Source organism: Panthera pardus, unplaced genomic scaffold (genome assembly GCF_024362965.1).
Source record: "Panthera pardus isolate Hobbes unplaced genomic scaffold, ASM2436296v1 HiC_scaffold_6, whole genome shotgun sequence".
Classification (NCBI taxonomy): Eukaryota; Metazoa; Chordata; class Mammalia; order Carnivora; family Felidae; genus Panthera; species Panthera pardus.
In genome coordinates, this window is record NW_026526991.1 from 26,802,932 (window position 1) to 26,822,105 (window position 19,174).

The 19,174-nt window shown below is 41.0% G+C and overlaps 1 protein-coding gene across 2 annotated transcripts in view; it reads right to left on the reverse strand.

Annotated features, from left to right (window-relative positions):
• The window catches only part of CRADD (CASP2 and RIPK1 domain containing adaptor with death domain), a 179,424-nt gene extending 169,320 nt beyond the window's left edge, over positions 1–10,104 (reverse strand). Inside the window, exons 1-2 of one of the 2 annotated variants that reach the window (XM_019446432.2) lie at positions 9,995–10,104; positions 8,355–8,658 (exon numbers count right to left, since the gene is read on the reverse strand). In XM_019446432.2, coding sequence (XP_019301977.1) covers positions 8,355–8,652 — 298 coding nt within the window. In that variant the 5' untranslated portion in view covers positions 8,653–8,658; positions 9,995–10,104. Of the gene's footprint in view, positions 1–8,354; positions 8,659–8,756; positions 8,936–9,994 lie in introns of those variants that run through there. The other variant, XM_019446431.2, reaches the window with a different exon arrangement.
• Between the last annotated feature and the right edge of the window lie 9,070 nt (positions 10,105–19,174).

A 19,174-nucleotide genomic window follows, 5' to 3' on the forward strand; every position in this document is an offset into this window, starting at 1 on the left:
GAGCTGCAAAAGTGGAACCTGATTCCAGTATCAGGAGAGCCAATACACCGTCTCCTAATCACAGCCAAGAAGATTTAGTCTTTTTTTACTCTCAAGGTAGCAAGCCGGGACAGGAGCAACCCAGGGGCTCTGTTCCTTGACCCCATGTGGCCTCACATTAGACCTCACCCCCCAAAAAAGAATAAAATAAGAGACGGGGGAGAGAGACATACCAGCCAGAATTTAGTCTTCTGACAATAGGCAGTAAAGAGAAAGACAGAGAAGTCCCTCGGGCTGCACGCCTGGGAGTGACTGGAGTAGGGGAGGGAAGAACACTGGGGGCTGGCAAATGATGGGCTCTGGAGCAGCCACCGGTTGTCAGAATTAGGGGGGAGAGAAAAGCGTACCTTGAAAATGTGTTTTTATAGGCCATGAATTAGCAGGCTTTAAAGTGCCTGGATTCCAAATGTGGCCCTACTGGGTTGTATGACCCTGAGCACATGACTAAACATCTCCATGCAATAACAGTAATAATACCACCACCTGTCTCACCACGTTATTGCCAGAATTAAATGAATTAATAAATGCAAAGGACCTGGACCAGTTCCTGGCACAAAGTAAAGCTGCCAATAAATATTATGGTAGTTATTTCACTGGCTAAGCCATTCCCAGTACATCAAGCCTGTATATCCCCCCAGGGTTCTTCTAATGGATTTATATGTTGGCAGCAGAGTCACACCTGTGTAGGGTCTAAGGTTCTGGAACATTGTTGAGCAACACAGTTCAAGAAATTCAAAGAATTAAAAACACTTGTTTTTAATCAAAACAAAACTACGTATCCTTCTACATCTCCATTCCTACCACCTTTCCACCTCACCTCACCAGAAAACAAGAACAACTCTTCAAGCAAGCACACGACTTTGGGAAGTTCATACCTGGGGAACAACAAGTGACAAAGGAGCCACGCGCCTAATCAGCTGGTCTGATTTCAAGGTTCTCAATCCTGGCTGCATTCCGCAATGACCTCACTGAGGCATTTGCGCATGTCCCTGTGCTTGCTTGTGTACACATGCATGGGTGTGCAAATGCATGTGTGAGTGTGCGTGTGTGTGTGTGTGTGTGTGTGTGTGTGTGTGTGTCTTACTACCACTGCCCAGATCACACCTCCATAGATTTTGGCACGGATTGGCTTGCGTCAGAGTCTAGGGATCAGTAATGTTTTAAAGCCAGGGCCGAGAAACAACAAGCTAAATCAACCACGATAGTCAATAGGGTGATTGATGTAGCCGAGTGGCCCATACATCCACAGGAGGGAGAAAAAAGTCACGGTGAGAATTTCTAAGAGAAAAGAACATAAAATCCATTTTTTAAAGTGAAATGGAAGCATCCTGCTGGGGAGAGGCCTGTCACATGTTTGCTATTCCTAGAAAGAGCTACAATTAGCTGCCAACAGATGCATTATTTCATCAGTCCCATAAATACTCGATAAAAGTCTTCCACTCTCCCTTTATGTCAGCCTTGCAGAAGCAGGGGGAGAAATCTTCTGATAAAATGCAGTACTAAACTATCAAAATTTCCTTTTAAATGATTAAAATTAGCATTAATAAAAATAAAATATTTTAGCAAAATCTTATCCCAGTACACCTCTAAAAGCCCTTGAAATTTTTCCTCTTAAAACAAAAAGCATTACTATAATTTTTTAAAAGCTTATTTCAATTATTAACACAACAGCATAATACAATTCCACTTGAAACCCAGTGGGGAGCCAAGAATAGCAAAAAAAATCCTAAATCAAGAGTTGGGAGGCCTGGATTCTAGTTCAACAATAAATTACATTAACTAGCTATGTAATCATGGGCAAGCTGACTTAATCTCCCTAGGCCTCAGCTTTCTCAGAGAAAAATTAGATGATCTATGAGTCCCTCCCAGCCTAAAATTCTGGAATACCAGAATATGTCTCCACCTTGCCGACTCTGGTACACTAGCAAATGAACATGTTTAGAACTTAGAAAAATTAAAATTCAGTCATTCTGGCAATTCTACTAATAAATTTAACCAATTCCCAGCCACTCTGCATAATCTGAATGAGAAAAACAATAAAGTGCCTTGAATATGGCACCATCTTCTATATGAACTATAGCTGGAGCCTTCCTTCCCCAACTCCACGACCAGGGGATGGTTTCTGCCCCAAACTCCTGTCTTGTTAAATAAGAAAATGTGTGGGAAGAATCTTTACAATTTTTTGCCACATCTTCAAACCATTATTTCATAGTATTTTTCTTCAAGTGACTCATTTTTACCTAAATAAAAGCTACGTATTTTTTAAAGTAACTTCACGGGACGCCTGGGTGGCTTCATCAGTTAAACGTCCAACTCTTGATTTCGGCTCAGGTCATGATCTCACGGTTTGTGGGTTCGAGCCCCACGTTGGGCTCTGCACTGACAGTGCACAGCCTGCTTGGGGTTCTCTCTCTCCCTCTCTCTCTGCCCCTCCTCCTTTCACTCGCTCTCGTCTCAAAATAAATAAATAAACATTAAAAAAAATAAAAGTAAGGGGATGCCAGGGTGGCTCAGTCAGTTAAGCCTCTGACTTCAGGTCAGATCATGATCGCACGGTTTGTGGGTTCGGGCCCTGCCTCGGGCTCTGTGCCGACAGCTCGGAGCCTGGAGCCTGCTTCGGATTCTGTGTCTCCCTCTCCCTCTGCCTCTCCCCCACCTGTGCTCTCTCTCTCAAAAAAAAAAAAATAAATAAAATGTAAAAAAAAATAAAAGTAAGTTCATAGAAAACAGTTTTACTTGCCATAAATGGAAGGAGACCATGAGATTAATATAAGGGAAAAAAGGCAACACAACTCAAATCTAGCTAAATACTGTTGTCCACAGAAGGCTTTAGGCATGAGGACCTCTTTCTCGTTGTTAAAAAGAAAAACTGGCAAGTGTCAAGAGATATATTACAGCAAAGGGAGGCTTTCATTTGGATATCCTCAGGATTGAAACAGAAAGAAAAAGGAAATGACTCTCTCGCCATGAGATTCACTCCCATATCTGCACATCACCTAAAATCATTTTAAGAACTACCCAACATCATGGCTGTGCACGCATCTCACATTTGGGGAAGCACAACAACAAATGACCAAGACTGGGCCTTTGCTGACACGCAGCCTGACTCATCTCTCCGTGAGGGAGGTTATTATCCCAGACAGGCCTGGGCTCTAGCCACACTGTCACTGAGGGCTCCCACTGGAGCTCCTGCGCCTTTGTGGTCCCCTTTATCTGAAACGTTCTTCCTCTCGGTACCCACAGAGCAGAATTCAGGTCTCTGCTCTGTGTCATCACAGCGGAGAGACTATCTCTGACCACCCCGCACGGTCTGCAAAGCCCTCCCTCACCACACACCCCCACACGCGCCCACAGCATCCCCTCATCTGCTTGTTGCCTATCCACGTCAGAATACAGAATACAGTGAGCTCCAGAAGCATACGGGCTTTGTTTCCCATAATATCCTAGCACCTAATGTCAACACTCAATATTTGTTGAATGAACAGTGAATCCCCTCAGTTGATCTGGAGGTCCTTCACGTGACTTTATTTCCTAGCGCCTGGTATCTAGCTGGCCCTCAGGAAGGACATGATGGTCACGATGGGGCTCTCTGTAGACTCCGCCCTCACCACAACGAAGGGTCTTACCGTGGATGCTGACCCACCACTCCCTCTCGAGCACACAAGATGCCATAAAGTGAACTCTACTCAGCCACACAAGTGTCTGGATAGACCACAAGCTGGAAAAACTGAGATCAACGCTGAACTTACATATGCAGAGTAGGGCTCGTTCATGGTAACGACCGGAGAATCCCAGGCTAGAAATTGTTCCAAAAAACCTACTACAATCCCTGAGATTTTTGCCATTATTGCTCAGTAACTTCAGATGCATCCAAGCATACATCTGAGAGCCAGAGTGTATCTTGAGAGGGTAGCCGATGTGCCTCTGCACGGTCATATTCCAAAAGGGACAGACAGAGCCCTGGAGCCCGTGGGTAGAGGAGAAACAGGCCCATCCTGCGTCCTGCAGGGCAGGACGTGAGGGCGGCCACGGTGTCAGGGCATAGGGTCAGTGGCGGGGACCAGCTCAAACTCAAGCAAAGCTGAAGCAAATAGCCTCAAGAGGCTAGAGAGTTGAAGCAGCTGATGCTAACATATGAGGCACCGAGCTGTGTTCCAAGACTGCTGTTCTTCATCCTTGCCAGTGGCTAAGAGGACATAAAGCAGGAATCTAGCCTCCGGAGGAGGGGGGAGAAAAACACTCCCAAGTCTAACAGAAGACTGGAGTTAAAGGCAAAGTTGCCAGGCTGACTGTTAAGTGAGAATCACAGCAGAGACCTAGTCCCACAAACAGGGCCAACACCTTGGAACAGAGAGTCCCGGGGCCCAGGAGTCCCTCCCACTGTGACTTAGGCTAAGTCCTACCAGCTGGTGAGACTGGGGCTGCCCATAAACCTCCTTTCCAGATCCAGATTAGCTCAAGCACTAGAGACAGCTTGTCAGCAGACAGGGCCCATGAGCAGTAGGAAGCCAGGCAGGCGGGCACATGCTGTCTACATCCAGATTCAGCCCTGTTCTCATCTCCTAAAAGACCAGACAGGAGCCCAGGGAGGACTGCCAGCTGATCTACTGTCTACTGTGTGACCTTGGCTAGCAAGGGACACACTATGAAGTGTCCCTTCCACGGTGCCAAACTGGATTAAGTAATTTTATTGCCAGAAATCCTTTTTCAAAATATTAAGTGTCCTTACAAGGTGAGAAAAACACAAAATCAATTATCCATTAACATCTTAGACTTTTTTTTTTTTAACAGAGATAGGAAAACCTATCATCTAGGCAGACTGAAGGAATCAAAGCTTTAAGGTATTTCTTCATGTTTCTGGATTTGATAAGGGTGGGATTTAAGAGACCAGAAGGGATTAAGATACAACTCGATTTTTCTCTAAAAAATTACACCCAGAATATAAATAAAAACCAACTAACTAGGATCAATCACCAAATAAGGCCTTCTGAGGCAGCTCAGAATTTACAGTGAAACACAGAAATTAAACAAGCAAAGGGAAAACCAGGATTCCTGGAGAAGACCAAAACAAAAATGCTTTTTAATCAAATGAAATCAGTTCTTTCTTGGAGAAGTTGCAGGCTCTTGGCCAAAGAGAAATAAGTATTTCAGCCCATTTGTTCTCAGGCCTCCTAAGAGGAGACCACCAAACCTACACAAATTAATTACTAACAACAAAGTGAGTAAAAGATCAGACGAGGTTAATGTATACACAGAATATATAAGCTCCACATTTTCCGACAGTTTAATCCCTCAAAATTCAAAAAATGCCTTTACAAGATTTAAATGGACTCTTTAAAAGTTTATTAAAACTACTCTCTTACAACACTGGAAAAGCACAGGGTCCAGGGGAAACAGACCTCTGGGTCCATCTGTGTTTTTGCGGGAACATGAAATTGAAGGCATCTCAACTCTGATACTCTTTCCAGGATTTAAAAAAAAATATATATATTTTTTTATATATATATAAAAATGTGTGTGTGTGTGTGTGTACAGGTTTTCAATTAATTAAGTCCCCATTAACTATAGAATTAAAATATTGTCATCAACTTAATTAAACACTGAAAGTTTAAGGTCCCAAATAAGAGAAGGCTATTAACTAACAGCTCCTTTAAAATATATCATCTCTTCCATCTTTTACCCTCCCACACACACTTTATATATTTTTTAAATTTATATCTTTATATCTCTTGCTAAAACTTTTGGTATAGCGGACTTTCCATAACGTGTGGATATTAAAAGTGATTTTTATGAGAGGGAAAACTACAAAGTAAAGAAGGGAATGATAAATTCCAAATCTAGGATTTATCAGTAAGTGGGCTTTGGGGCTAAGCTAGGACTAGGAGGAGCATCCAGGGTCCTCAAAGGCAATGGTGATTTTTTTAAATTTTTTTTTAATGTTTATTTTTGAGAGAGAGAGAGAGAGAGAGAGAGAGAGAGAGAGACAGCGTGAGTGGGGGAGGGGCAGAGACAGCGGGAAACACAGAATCCCAAGCAGGCTCCAGGCTCCAAGCTGTCGGCACAGAGCCCAACGCACAGGCTCGAACTCACTAACTGCAAGATCACGACCTGAGCCAAAGTCGGACGCTTAACTGAGCCACCCGGGCGCCCTTGTTATATTTTTTTAAAAAACTGAGCAATGGGGAAGCAGGTGTTCTCTGTGCCGTTTTTCTCCACACCTTACTTATATTTTATAATCTTGCTTAAAATACTCAATAATTAACAAAAGTTATTTTAAAAGTGAGTTTATGTGATTATCATTGTAAAAGATATAGAGAAATACATGTAAATCAAACTCTCCCTTCAAAACATTTTTCAATAGCTATGTTGCTCAACAAAAAGTAGGACAGTTAAGAGTATTCAATGTCTACAGTAGCCAACCTATCGTTCATTTGAACACTTCCACAGAATTAACAAATCGATATTATTTTTCACACAGACACATTCAATTTTTTTCTCACGTTAAACTGTTTCATTCTGCTTACTTTAAAAAAAAAAAAAACTATCTTGCTCTCGGCTTCTGTGTAACTTTCACCATTTGGTAAAAATAAATCATCGTTTTTTTTTCTTGTTCTCTGAATAAATCTGAAGAAATGAAAATAGGGTCACACCTCTATGAACAACATACAACAGGACAATTTACATCACCTCACATCACTTACATCACCTCAAATGATTATAAAATTAAATTAAATATTTTGGTAGCAACAGCCTCTCAGTTTGCCTGTTTTGTTGTTTCCAACTGTTTAGTGCAAAGAGGAATCTCAAAGTCAAATACCAGGAAAAGACACTGGATACCCTATTTTTCTTCACGTGTCCCCAGTTCTATGTTATTTATTCTGTTTTCAGTAAAGTGGTAGATACGTCTTAGACACGTTAGCTTCAATTTGTTCACATACCTGGAGTATTTAATTTTGTAAGGACAGTCGAATTTGAGAATTCCTGTGGTCCTCAAAGGACAGCTATTTTCAGTATTTCAGAATGCCTAAAACATACATTTACCTATAATTTGGTCATGCTAGAAAATGAAAATATGTTTGCTTTTTCCACTAGGATTTAACCAAGCCCTCTTACATTAAGCGGTTATCTCATGCAGAGCAGATATTCAGACATATGCCATTAATAAAAATAGAAGAGGTAATCATGATTACTTAGTATGTGTGGTCTGAAAAATCATTCAAAATATGAGGTCCATGAACAAAAAACAAAAATAAAATATGAGGTCCATGGGGCAAAAATAATAAGATCGGTCTTTGATTCCTTATTTGTTTTTTAACCAGTTAGGTTGGTATGTTTAAAACTGCAACAACAAAGTCTGAGGACTACCGTCTCAGAGGAGTTCTATCACTGCTTTTAAAAACTAAAGAGAATGTTGACTTCCTGTTAAAAATTTGCAAGTCAACTTGAAACTACTTATTTTCTTTCTTTTTTAATTGATTTGTTTTTATTTTATTTATGTATAGATTTATTTATCTTTATTTTTATTTTTATTTTTTATTTTTATTTTTTTGCCAGTTCAATTCTCTGCTCCTCCATCTTTGTAAAACAGTAAATGTCATGGAAGTGTTAGAGGGAAAGTGTTTCATAGCACATCTTCCTGCTACAAGCCATGCTAATAGCACCAGGACTGTTTCTCTTCTCCATAGCTTCCAACTTACCTTAAAATCGAAATGAGACCCTCTCCCAACTACTGACCCTCTAACATTAAATACTCCGGGTGTCTGAACAAAGCCAAACAAAAAAGAACGACTTTAAATCGTAACCTTTAAAAACTTACTTAAGCAGCTTTCCAAATAATCCCCTTTGGCCATGTAGGACAGCTTAGGGAACAGGTGCAAGGCGTGCCTTCCTAGAGGCTGTCTCCTCCTTCCCGAAGCTGACCTTTTCCAGCCAGCAGCTCTGGCACCCCACGAATCAGTTATCAGTGGGCCTAATGCCTGCTTTCCCATCTGCACTTTCCAAATGGCTCCCAATGCCAAGGGCTGAGATATGACCTGGCTCTCAGATGAGAACATGCCTCCCAAGTGGCTTGCCAAGCTTCCCTGGAAGCATTTCTAAATGTATTCTCTGACCTCCCTTCCCACCCTCGAAATCATGGTTCATTCTTCCTTCCTTCCCTGCACTTCCTAATTCCACTTCCTCATCCTGTGCCTCCAATACCATGTGCCTTCAGTCCAAACTCCTTACCCACTCCCAGCCTAAAACCCCAACTTCACATCCAAAGGGCAGTTTCAACAATTTTGCAACTGAAATCAAATGATCTTTTTGAGGCCTACCTGCAGGCAGCTCAGTTATGGCTTCTTCCCTTGCCTTCTCCAGCTTCTCCCTAACCCAGGGAAATTCCTGCAGGGACTCTAGGAATGCATCAAATGCTTTAGGACCTCTGGAAGGTAGGATATCCAGCAGCAGCATTGTTTTCCGGAGGCCTGTGGCTTGAGCTTTGATTTCCTGAACATGGTTTTCCGTCAAGACTCCTTCCTGGTAAAGATATTGAAGAACCAGTCCCTCCACCAGTACCTCCGCACCCAGCTCCAGGCGAAGGGAGCGAAGCACCTGCTTGTCTCTAGCCTCCATCTCTCCCTGGGAAAAGACAGAATAACAGCTCAGATTACAGGACCGCTGACCAACCCCTAAAGACAGTGTCCTGCATGCAAGGCAAACTCCTTAAGGTCAGGTACCTCTTTGAATCTTAGCTGAGTGCCAGACCACGGTGTATAGTCCCTGGCTGTTAAGTCAAGGCAAATTAATTTTGAACGTTTCCGAACATAACGAACAACCCTGAACATGAATCATCTTTTCTGTTTCTACTTTCCTCACAGTGGGGTCCTAGCTCGATTCCTTGCTTGATAAAGAGATTTGGAAAAACGTGGGTCAGAGACCCTGCTTTAAAAAAAAAAAAAAAGCAACTTTGATCGGAGAATTACGGAGCAGCATTTCATTTTAACATACTTAAAAAGAAACAGTGGCTTTATTTTAACACTGCCTTCATCAGAGATGCCCAATACCAGAGTTAACTGCCAATACGCATGCAAGGTGCCCTTCTGACCATGGGCATTTGCTGAACCTGTACCACAATGGGAGTGAGCACCAGAACCCAGTAGGTACCAGTGAGTCTAAGGTTCTTTTCCCCTAAAAAAAAAAAAAAAAAAAAAAAAAAAAAAAAAAAACAACCCTATACACCATCACCTTCAAGAAAAATATTGTGTATGCCCAGTCTATGATAAACCTTACATATGGTCACAGACTCCACCCCTTCCCTCTAAGAATTCCGAATCCCTATGACTACACTGCCAGGACCACACACGCATGGGACATTTAATGGGGATCTTCTTTTTCTCTACAAGAAAAAAATGTCCACACGCCACTCCTGGTCAGTAGCCGTGCACGATTTAAAGGCCACTGCCCGTGAACTCCAGGGCGCCGGTGCGGAAGCCGTGGATGTAAAGAAGCGGCGGGGATGGGGGAGGGGAGGACGCGGCACATGGGGCTTCCAGGCACCCACAGAAAGTACCACCGGCCGGTGACCCGACCCCACCCCGTCGAGTAGCCCTCGGTGAAGTCTGAGAGGTGGCAGGTGAGGGGGAGGGTGTGCACTTTTGGCTGCCAGAGCGTATTTGGAACTTTTATTCCCTGCCTCGCCAGCTGAAATCCTGTTGTATTACGAACGGGAAGAACTATGAGAGATTCTCGGGGCAACCTGACAAGCTAAAACGAGGGTGCTGAGAATGAACTTCACAGCGGACAGAAGCGGGAGCGGCCCCGGCACCCCCCACCGCCACCCCAACCCGGTCGGGCTCGGAAACGCCGCCAACAAGTTACGTGGGCGGGGGAGCCAAGCAGTGCCCAGGCCGCAGACACCACAGTGCGGGGCCTTCTAGAAAAAAATGGATACGGTTTCTGGTTTCCTGTTACTTACGTCTGCAAACACGTATATTGAAAGGAAAAAAAAAAAAAAAAAAAACGCAACCGGAATCCAGACTGTTAGGGAACCTGTACCATAAGCACCATCTTTGTTGCAGGCGAAAGCCCTGAACAGGAAGTGGTATCGCCATCTTTGTTGAGGGCAAACACAGGAAGCTCTGTGAGCATTTTTATTGGGGGACCCAAGCGTCAGATTGAAGCCTTTTTCGCCATGTTTGCTGTGGGTAAACAATACAGCCTCTTGAGATGGAAAAATAGTAGCATCATTTAGCGGGTTATCTAAGGAAAGGAGTAATTGGATAATTGCATTTTAGTCCTAGAACTCCACCAGGGCCTTGCACACAATTCGCGTACCTTGTCAGGGAAGGCTTCCATGACCATTCTATTTTAAATTGCAACATTGGGGCCCCCGGGTGGTTTAGTGGTTAAGCAGCAGACTGTTGATTTGAGCTCAGATCAAGATCTCAGGGTTGGTAGGATCCAGCCCCTCATCGGTGCCTGCATTAACAGCGCGAAGCCTGCTTGGAATTCTCTCTTCCTCTCTCTCTGCCCCTACCGGGCTCACATTCTTTTCTCTCAAAATAAACAAACATTTAAAATTGCAACATTCATCTCCTGCACTCCCCATCTCTTTTTTTATTTAAAAAAAATTTTTTTTAACATTTATTTATTTTTGAGATAGAGAGAGAGACAGAGCATGAACGGGGGAGGAGCAGAGAGAGAGGGAGACACAGAATCAGAAGCAGGCTCCAGGCTCTGAGCCATCAGCCCAGAGCCCGAAGTGGGGCTGGAACTCACGGACCTCGAGATCGCGAGATCGTGACCTGAGCTGAAGTCGGACGCTCAACCGACTGAGCCACCCAGGCGCCCCTGCACTCCCCATCTCTATTCCAACTTTGTTTTTATCTGTAGCACGTATTACTATCTTATTAAAACTTTCACTTAATTGTCATCTTTTTCCCTCCTCTAAAAATGTAGGATTGTTTATATCATTTTATATCAGAGTTCCTGCCCACAAAGAGATTACAAGTCAGTCGGTCATGATTCAGTTGTAGCAATCTGCTACTCTAGACAGTAAGGGATTTGCCACAGAAAATTGGGGACATTCACAAGAAAGGCTGGAAAAGTCCTGGCCGTCCAAAAACGACTCCCTCAACAACATTGCCTAACTGACTCATGGCCACAATTTGGAAGGTGTCGTCAGGAAGCCACCACTCCACAGTCCCCACCTCTTCTCAGCACTGACAGAGCAAGTAACTGGACATGGAAACACTGCTGCAGAAAAACCAGGGTCTCCACAGCCGTAATTGCCAACAGCATCAAAACAGCACCTGCAAATCTTATTCTGATGCATCAATTGGTAAAACCTACTTTGCATGCAGAACATTAGCAGCAAAGGTGTCTGGGGCATGAAGTTTGGAGTTTTCCAACTTCTGAAACGCAAAGACATTCTAAAAAGACAGCAGCTGATACTGGGGGGGTGATCTTCTGAGTTCACCACATTTTTCATTTGGAAGGCAAGACAAATGCATGATCCAAATATAGAAAGATGGCAGAATATCAATATCAGGGTCCTTCCTGAATTCTTTTATGAAATGAGGCAATCAATAAATACATTCATTGATTCACTTTTAAATCAGTTGGGTGATATATGCAGAAAGTCATATGCCTGCTAAAAATTGGTTGACAGTAACAGGAAAAAAAACCTCAAATATCACTATTTCTATAAAGGTTTTCTCAACCAACACCTCTAGTGGAAGATGAAAATATCTTTGTAAGCAAGTCAGCGGAAAGCAATTCTAAACCTCCCTCCTCAAAACCTTCTAATTTTATTAAACCAGCAGTGACAATTTTTTTACATAGGTGACAAGTATTATTACTAGCATTTTACATATGTGAATACTGTAGAATCAAAATGCCCGAATGTCCTAGCCAAAATTTCACAGCTATATGTAGAAAAACCTGAATTCTAACCAGGTCCTTCCAACTTCATGCCCTTTCAGTACACAGTATGCATGGTGAAGAGTCTGTTATTCTAATGACAGCCAAAACATTGGCGGATCATTCTGGTGCCACCTCCTACTCTTGACAGTCCTGAGTTCCTAGTACTCTCTTCACTCTCTTTCTCTTTTTTTCCTTTTTTTCCCCTCTGGAATTGCTTTCCTTTCTTGGGCAAGATTTATCTTTTGTATGTGGACAGGTATTAGAAACATCCTCTGCCTTCAGCCAGATAAAGTGCAGACCTCTCGTGATACTAGCAATAGCTGAGGTTACAGACTTTTGGGTGTAGTTTTTCCAACTATAAACTTTGATCATTTTCAAACATGTAGTAAAGTTGAAACACATGGCACAAAGCACACCCACATAAAACTACCTAGTTTAAAACACTTCCTAATGACTTGTTCTACTTGGAAAGACTTGAGATCTTCTGGGATCTAGAAGGAGACAGTGATGATGATGTCCAGGGGAGGTAGGGAGCCAATAGTGAGTTCCATGAAGAGTTCACAGAAGAGAAGAAAAGAGAGTAAGAGACAGCATGAGATGAGTTAGTGCAGGAGCTGAGGGCTGTGGAGTCCAGACGGTGAACAATGTAAGAGGTTGGCTATTAAGAATTTGACTTAAATCCCGAAGGTGAAGCCCTTGACCATTAAATTCCTCTTGCTTTGGCAAATTTAGATGAGCATTCATGCTGCCCCCTAAGCAACTAGGCTGGCTTTCTGATTACTAGCCAACTGCCATCACTTAGCCTATTGACGGATCACCACCCCACATCAGCATACAGGGATACTTCTGAGCAGCACGCCAAAGATTCAGTTTCACTCATATAAATATCTAAGACCAGCAGACCCGAAAAAATCAAACAGACCAGAATCTCTATCACGGATGATTCCTCCTCCACTCTGTTTATTCCCTCTCCGTAGGCTGGAAATGTGCCCCCACAGAGGATTAAGCACCTGTTACTCAGTGGTAACAAATCTATTTTCAGGAAGGACAGATATTTTCTTTTTTCTCTTTCTCCTACCATGTTTACTTGTGTCAAACCCATTGTTAGTTTGCAAAACAAAGAGTCAAAAAGAACAAATGTATTATTTTTCTGTCTTTCAATTTGGTCTTTGGTTCTGCAACTTTCAAAACAAAACTCAAAGGAGTTGGACACTTTTGCTTCTTACTGTTTAATGGATGTGGAAATCAAGTCATGGAGAAAAATAGATTCTCTTCAAGCACACTTGAAACAGTCACAAAAATAGATCACGAATTAAGTCAAAAAGAAACTTTAATAAATTCCAAAAAAAATCAATAGCTTACTATGTACTCTACCATTTTACGATAAAATTAGAAATTTTAACAAGATAGCTTCCATCAATCCCATAAGCTTAGAAACTAAATAAAATAACTCTTAAACTCTTGATTTAAAAAAAAAAAAAAGTCTGTTAGTACATCAAGATGGAAAACAGTATGGAGATTCCTTAAAAAACTCAAACGTAGAACTATCATATGATCCAGCAATCCTATTTCTGAGTATAGATCCATGTTCACTGCAGCATCATACACGATAACCACATCACGGAATCAAGTGTCCATTGGCAGATGACTGGATACAGAAAATGTGAGATTATGTGTATGTGTGTGTACGTGTAATTCTAAATATGCACATATTTGGCCTTAAAGCAGAAGAAAATCACACCTGTTAGAATGACCAAAATCCAGAACGCTGACAATACCGAATGCTGAAGATGTTGAGCAAAAGGAACTCTCATTCATGGCTAGTGGGAATGCCCAATGGTAGAGCTACTTTGGGAGACAGTTTGGCTGTTTTTTACAAAACCAAATATACTCTTATCATATGGTCCAGCAATTGTCCCTCCTGGTGTTTACTCAGAGGAGTTGAAAACATGTTCCCACAAAAACCTGACACAAATGTTTATAGGAACTTTATTCATAGTTGCCAGATTTGGAGGCAACCAAGATGTCCTTCAGCAGGTAAATGGCTGATTATACCATCATACTTCTGGACAGTGGAATATGATTCATCCCTAAAAAAAGAAATGAGCTATCAAGTACGAAAAGACATGGGGGAACCTTAAATGCATATCGCTAAGTGAAAGAGGCCAATCAGAAATGGCTACCTACTGTACATCCCAACTCTATGACATTCTAGGAAAGACAACACTATGGAGACAGTAAAAAGATCACTGGTTGCCAGGAGATTGAGAGGGGAATATGAATAGGGCAATCACAGAGGATTTTTAGGGCAGCAAAAATACTCTATGCAATGCCATAATGATGGATCCATGTCATTATACATTTGTCCAAACCCATAGAATGTACAACACCAAGAGTGGGGGCACCTGGGTGGCTCTGTCAGTTAAGCATCTGACTTCAGCTCAGGTCATTATCTCACAGTTTGTGGGTTCAAGTCCCACATTGGGCTCTGTGCTGACTGCTCAGAGCCTGGAGCCTGCTTTGGATTCTGTATCTCCTTCTCTCTCTGTCTCTCCCTCTCTCTGTGTCTCTGTCTCTCTCTCAAAAAAAACATTAAAAAAAAATAAACAGTGAGCCCAAAGGTAAATTATAAACTTTGGGTGATGATGATGTGTCAATGTAGGGTCATCACTTGTTACAAATATACCAGTCTGCAAGAAGATGTTGATATTGGTGAAGTCTCTATATGCATGGGGTACAGGGTATACGGCAAATCTCTATACCTTTCCCTCAGTTCTGCTGTGAATCTTAAACTGATCTAAAAAATATCCTTAACAGAAAGAAAGAGAGAGAGAGAGAGAGAAGGAAATCTTGTCATATACTACAACATGGATGAACATGGAGGGTATTATGCTAAGTGAAATAAGCCAGACATGGACAAATGCTGCATGATCTCACTTACATGCAAAATCTGAAAAAGTCAAACTCATACATACAGAGAGTATGATGGTGGTTGCCAGGGGTTGGGAGAGGGGAAAATGAGGAGATGTTGGTCAAATGCTACAAAGTTTGAATAATGAAGGATAAGTAAGTTCTGGGGATCTAATGTAGAGTATGGTAGCTATCATTAGTACTACATTGCATACTTGAAATTTGCTATCAGAGTAGATCTTAAATGTTTTCACCATACACTAAAAAAAATAACTATGTGACATGATGGATGTATCGATAAGCTTGATTGTGGTAAACTACAACGTATACATATATCAAACTATCACATGTGCTCCATAAATGTAAACAATTTTTATTTGTCAATTACATCTCAGTAAATCTGGGTACAACAGCACTTCTAACCAATATAGAAAAAAAAAAAAAAACTTCATAGCAGAGAAACCTGGCAGGCACCACCTGAACCCAATGATCAAGGTTAAACCTCACGAGAAACCAATCATATTGACACCACGTGTCCCAACGTGATGTGACAAGAAGGACATACCACCTCTGCTGTCCTTCCCCAAAATTCAAAATCTCAGTCTTTTCATGAGGAAACATCAGGCAAACCCAAACTGAGAGACCTTCCACAAAACATCTGACAATCACTAGTCAGAGTGTCACAGTCATGAAACTGTCACAGATCAGAGAAGACTAAGGAGATAGGACAACTAAAGAAAGAGAAGAACAAAGGTACAGAAGAGAAGAGGAAAGAAGTAGAAAAAGAAGATGGTGAAAGGTTTGCCCATCATCAGGTGAGTATGAAGACTTCTGAACCTGAATTCTTATTTCTCATTTCATGTTTGCTATTTTCTGAACACGCAACAGGAATCTCATGTAGCTACTCTTCCCCATACCCTCCCATCCCCCCAAAAAAGATTTAAAAACAGAATTTGTCAAAGGAAATATAAGCATCTATCTCTCTAACTGTAAATCTTAAAACTATACTTGGAATCTGCAGCCATGCTATCCCCTTTTCTGTATAACTCTTGGTAAAATGCTGTAGATAATATTACATGAATCGTGTGTGCTAATTGATACCTCTTTTACTAAGTTATGGATTCTAATGATTCCTTAAATTCTCTAATATTTTGTTTTGATCTTAGGTTAATTATTGCTTATTGTAAAAATTCTGGGACAGTTTATAAAAACCTAAATTGTAAACCTTTTAAAAGAGCTGAATACATTATCATGCAAATTATCATGTACTTATGTAATATCCCAACAACATTTCTAGACGTTCGAAGTATGTTAAGACTTGATAGTCTAAGTGATTGATAGTACTAGGATTACCACAATTCATTCATAATTTGACTACAAGTTTTTATTGAGCATTTACTACGTGCTAGGATCAGGTAGGGCTAACATACTGAAAGAGAGATATGGTCTCTGTCTTATGGAGCTTAGAGTCTAGAGAAGGAGACAAACATAAACAAGGACAAATAATAATTAATATTTACAAAATATTACAAGTTCAATGAAGGAAGTGTGCTTTGATAAGAAAACCCGGTCAGGGGGCCAGGGGAGGGGAAAGCCTCCTATTTTTCTTCAAAAAACTTGCAATTATTATAAACCTGCACTACACACATTTAAAAGATGGATAAGAAGCCAGTTAAAAGTTTCAGATATTAGGATACTTAAAGATATTAGGACATGCGAAAATAAGTTCTTAGTTTCCTGGCATTCATGATAGAAAGAGAAAACCATTTGTACTGTGGTTCCCATCTCAGAAAACACACTGAGTCATCTAAAAAGACCAACATTTCTCTGATGCTGGTTTCAAGCAGGAATTTTTCCTGTGATTCTTTATATAAGGAACACTGGATAAATTAATACTATGATTTCTCTGTGTTATTTTGTATAAGATACCAAAATGTTCTTCAAATGTACCTTCCCGGTATTAACCCAACTTAAAACACAAAATAATACAATATCAGAATGACTTTCTGGTGATATAACTAAATGCAGTGACTGAAAAAAAAGTAGTAAATGAGTGTCATTTAGACTCTAAATGACTAGCTAACGACCAAACCGAAGTCTTCTGAATGGTAAAATTTAATAGCTAAATTCTCTGCTGAATATCTACTGGGCTCAGATCATGTATCATTATTTGAGGAGAAATCCATACACTTCCAATAGCAGACATAAGGAATTAACGGAATTAACGTTTGTGATGAACAACTTAGTAACTAACCTTCTATTCTTGTTCAAGGAAAGTGACAAAGAAGCAAACTATATGGATATCAGGGGACAAGGGTTAAGACGTTTCTCAATGAACAGCAACAACACAAATTTGAAATCGTTTAAGCGTATGGCCAAGCATTTGGCTGAGATGACAAAATCTGACATCATAAGGCACCAAAAAATTATTTTGACCCTATCTCCCCCCAAAAATGTAAGTATTTCCATTACCAATTGACCACACTGACCACAAAAAACTTCCCATGGAACTCACTGAGTCTTTCTTTCCAAGCAGAACTTCATCATCACAGTGGGTCTGCCAGGATGATTTATCAGAAGATGTACCAGGTATTTGAATGAACTAAGCTTTTATCTGGGTTTATTTAATAAAGTCCATTTAAAAATTAGACAATGACTACTAAATATAATGATTTTTGTTTCCGCATAATTGATGCTAGGCTGTTCCTTCTGACAACAATCCACCAAAACATTCAGCTGCATCTTCATAAAGCAAATACAACCATTAGCCCAGAAGAGGTGCTTCCTTTCCTTTCCATTTTCGCTGATAAGTGGGCACAGATCCAATCCATCCACTAGCAATGGAGGAAGTATAGAATTCTGAACAAACAGTGGATATCAATATTGAAAGCATTAGAACTGTTCTTCAGAGAGACTGTGCTTGATTTAATGGGGAAAAGAAATCAGCCATTAAAAGTGCTGATGGATTCTCTCTGTCTCTTGTCCCCAGATAATAAGGATGTGAATGCTGGGGTGCTTGGAGCACGAGTCAACCACAAGTATGAGATGGGCTGAAATAAGCTTCTTTCCACTCATGGAAGCCCTCCCACAGACAAGAAGTAGAAAGGAGGGGAAAAAACAGAATGGATTTTGTTTATTTTATTATTTATTTATGTATTTCTAATATGAAATTTATTGTCAAAGGGCACCTGTTGGGATGAACACTGGGTGTTGCATGGAAACCAAAATGGGTTTTAGACTGTGGTCTACTTCACCAAATTCATTTGGCCCACATAGACCTCCTAATGGCCAATGACCAAAGGCCATCCCTATGTAGAAGAAAAAAGAAACACACTTCCCTTGTGACTTTTGAGGGGTTTGTTCTCCTCTTGAGTGGCCGTGGTAGACTGTCTTCTCTTGGGAACAGAGAATTGATTTTTCATTTTTGTGGTCTATACTCAAATCATCTAGTACAATGCACACAGCATGTGTTCAGCAAATATGTTTCACCAATAACATGATTGGTTTCTTTTGATCTCATTTTGTACATAGTCCCTAACAAGGCACCTGGCAGTAGGCACTCAAAAACATGGGTCAAATATAATGCATTCAAACATGAATGCAAATATAAGACAGGTGTATTAAAACCAGACTTCTTTTTGGCCCCCAAAATATATCAAAGAATGTAAGAAAGTCAAAAATTCCTTTCAATTCATTTTAATTCTACAAGAGTGTTATTACTCTGAAGTTTTGTTATGAGTCATAAGTACCTGAGATTTTAAGAATACTCCTACAACCTCTTCTCTTTTCTAACTGTACTCATTTCCCTAAGTACTCTCATCCAGCTCAGTCCATTAAGTATTATCTAAAGGCGAAAAAAAAAAAAAAAAAAAAAAGAACTCCCAAACGTTTAATTCTGGTCTCATGTACCCAGTTGTCCACTTGAAAACTCCACTCAGAGTTCAACAGGCAACTCAATCTTTCCAAATCCAGACTTCTGATTCTTCTTACCCCAGCCTATTCCTCCCCAACCTGCTCGCTTCTATAGATGTACCACTAACTCATCAAGCCAGAGACCATGAGTCATCTCTGATTCCTCTCTTGCCCTCACACCTTCCATCCAACCCATCAATAAATCCTGTTGATTCTATTGTCACATCTCCTCACCTGGTCATGTCTCTCTCCACCCTCACCACTACCGCTATCTTATCTTTCTCAGACTTTAGAACTTTGCTCCGTCTTGTCATTCACATGACATTTTAAATGTCACCTCTTCAAAGAGGCCTTCCCTGAACACCTGATCTAAAACTGCTCCCCAATACAGGAGTACTGATGCATAGGG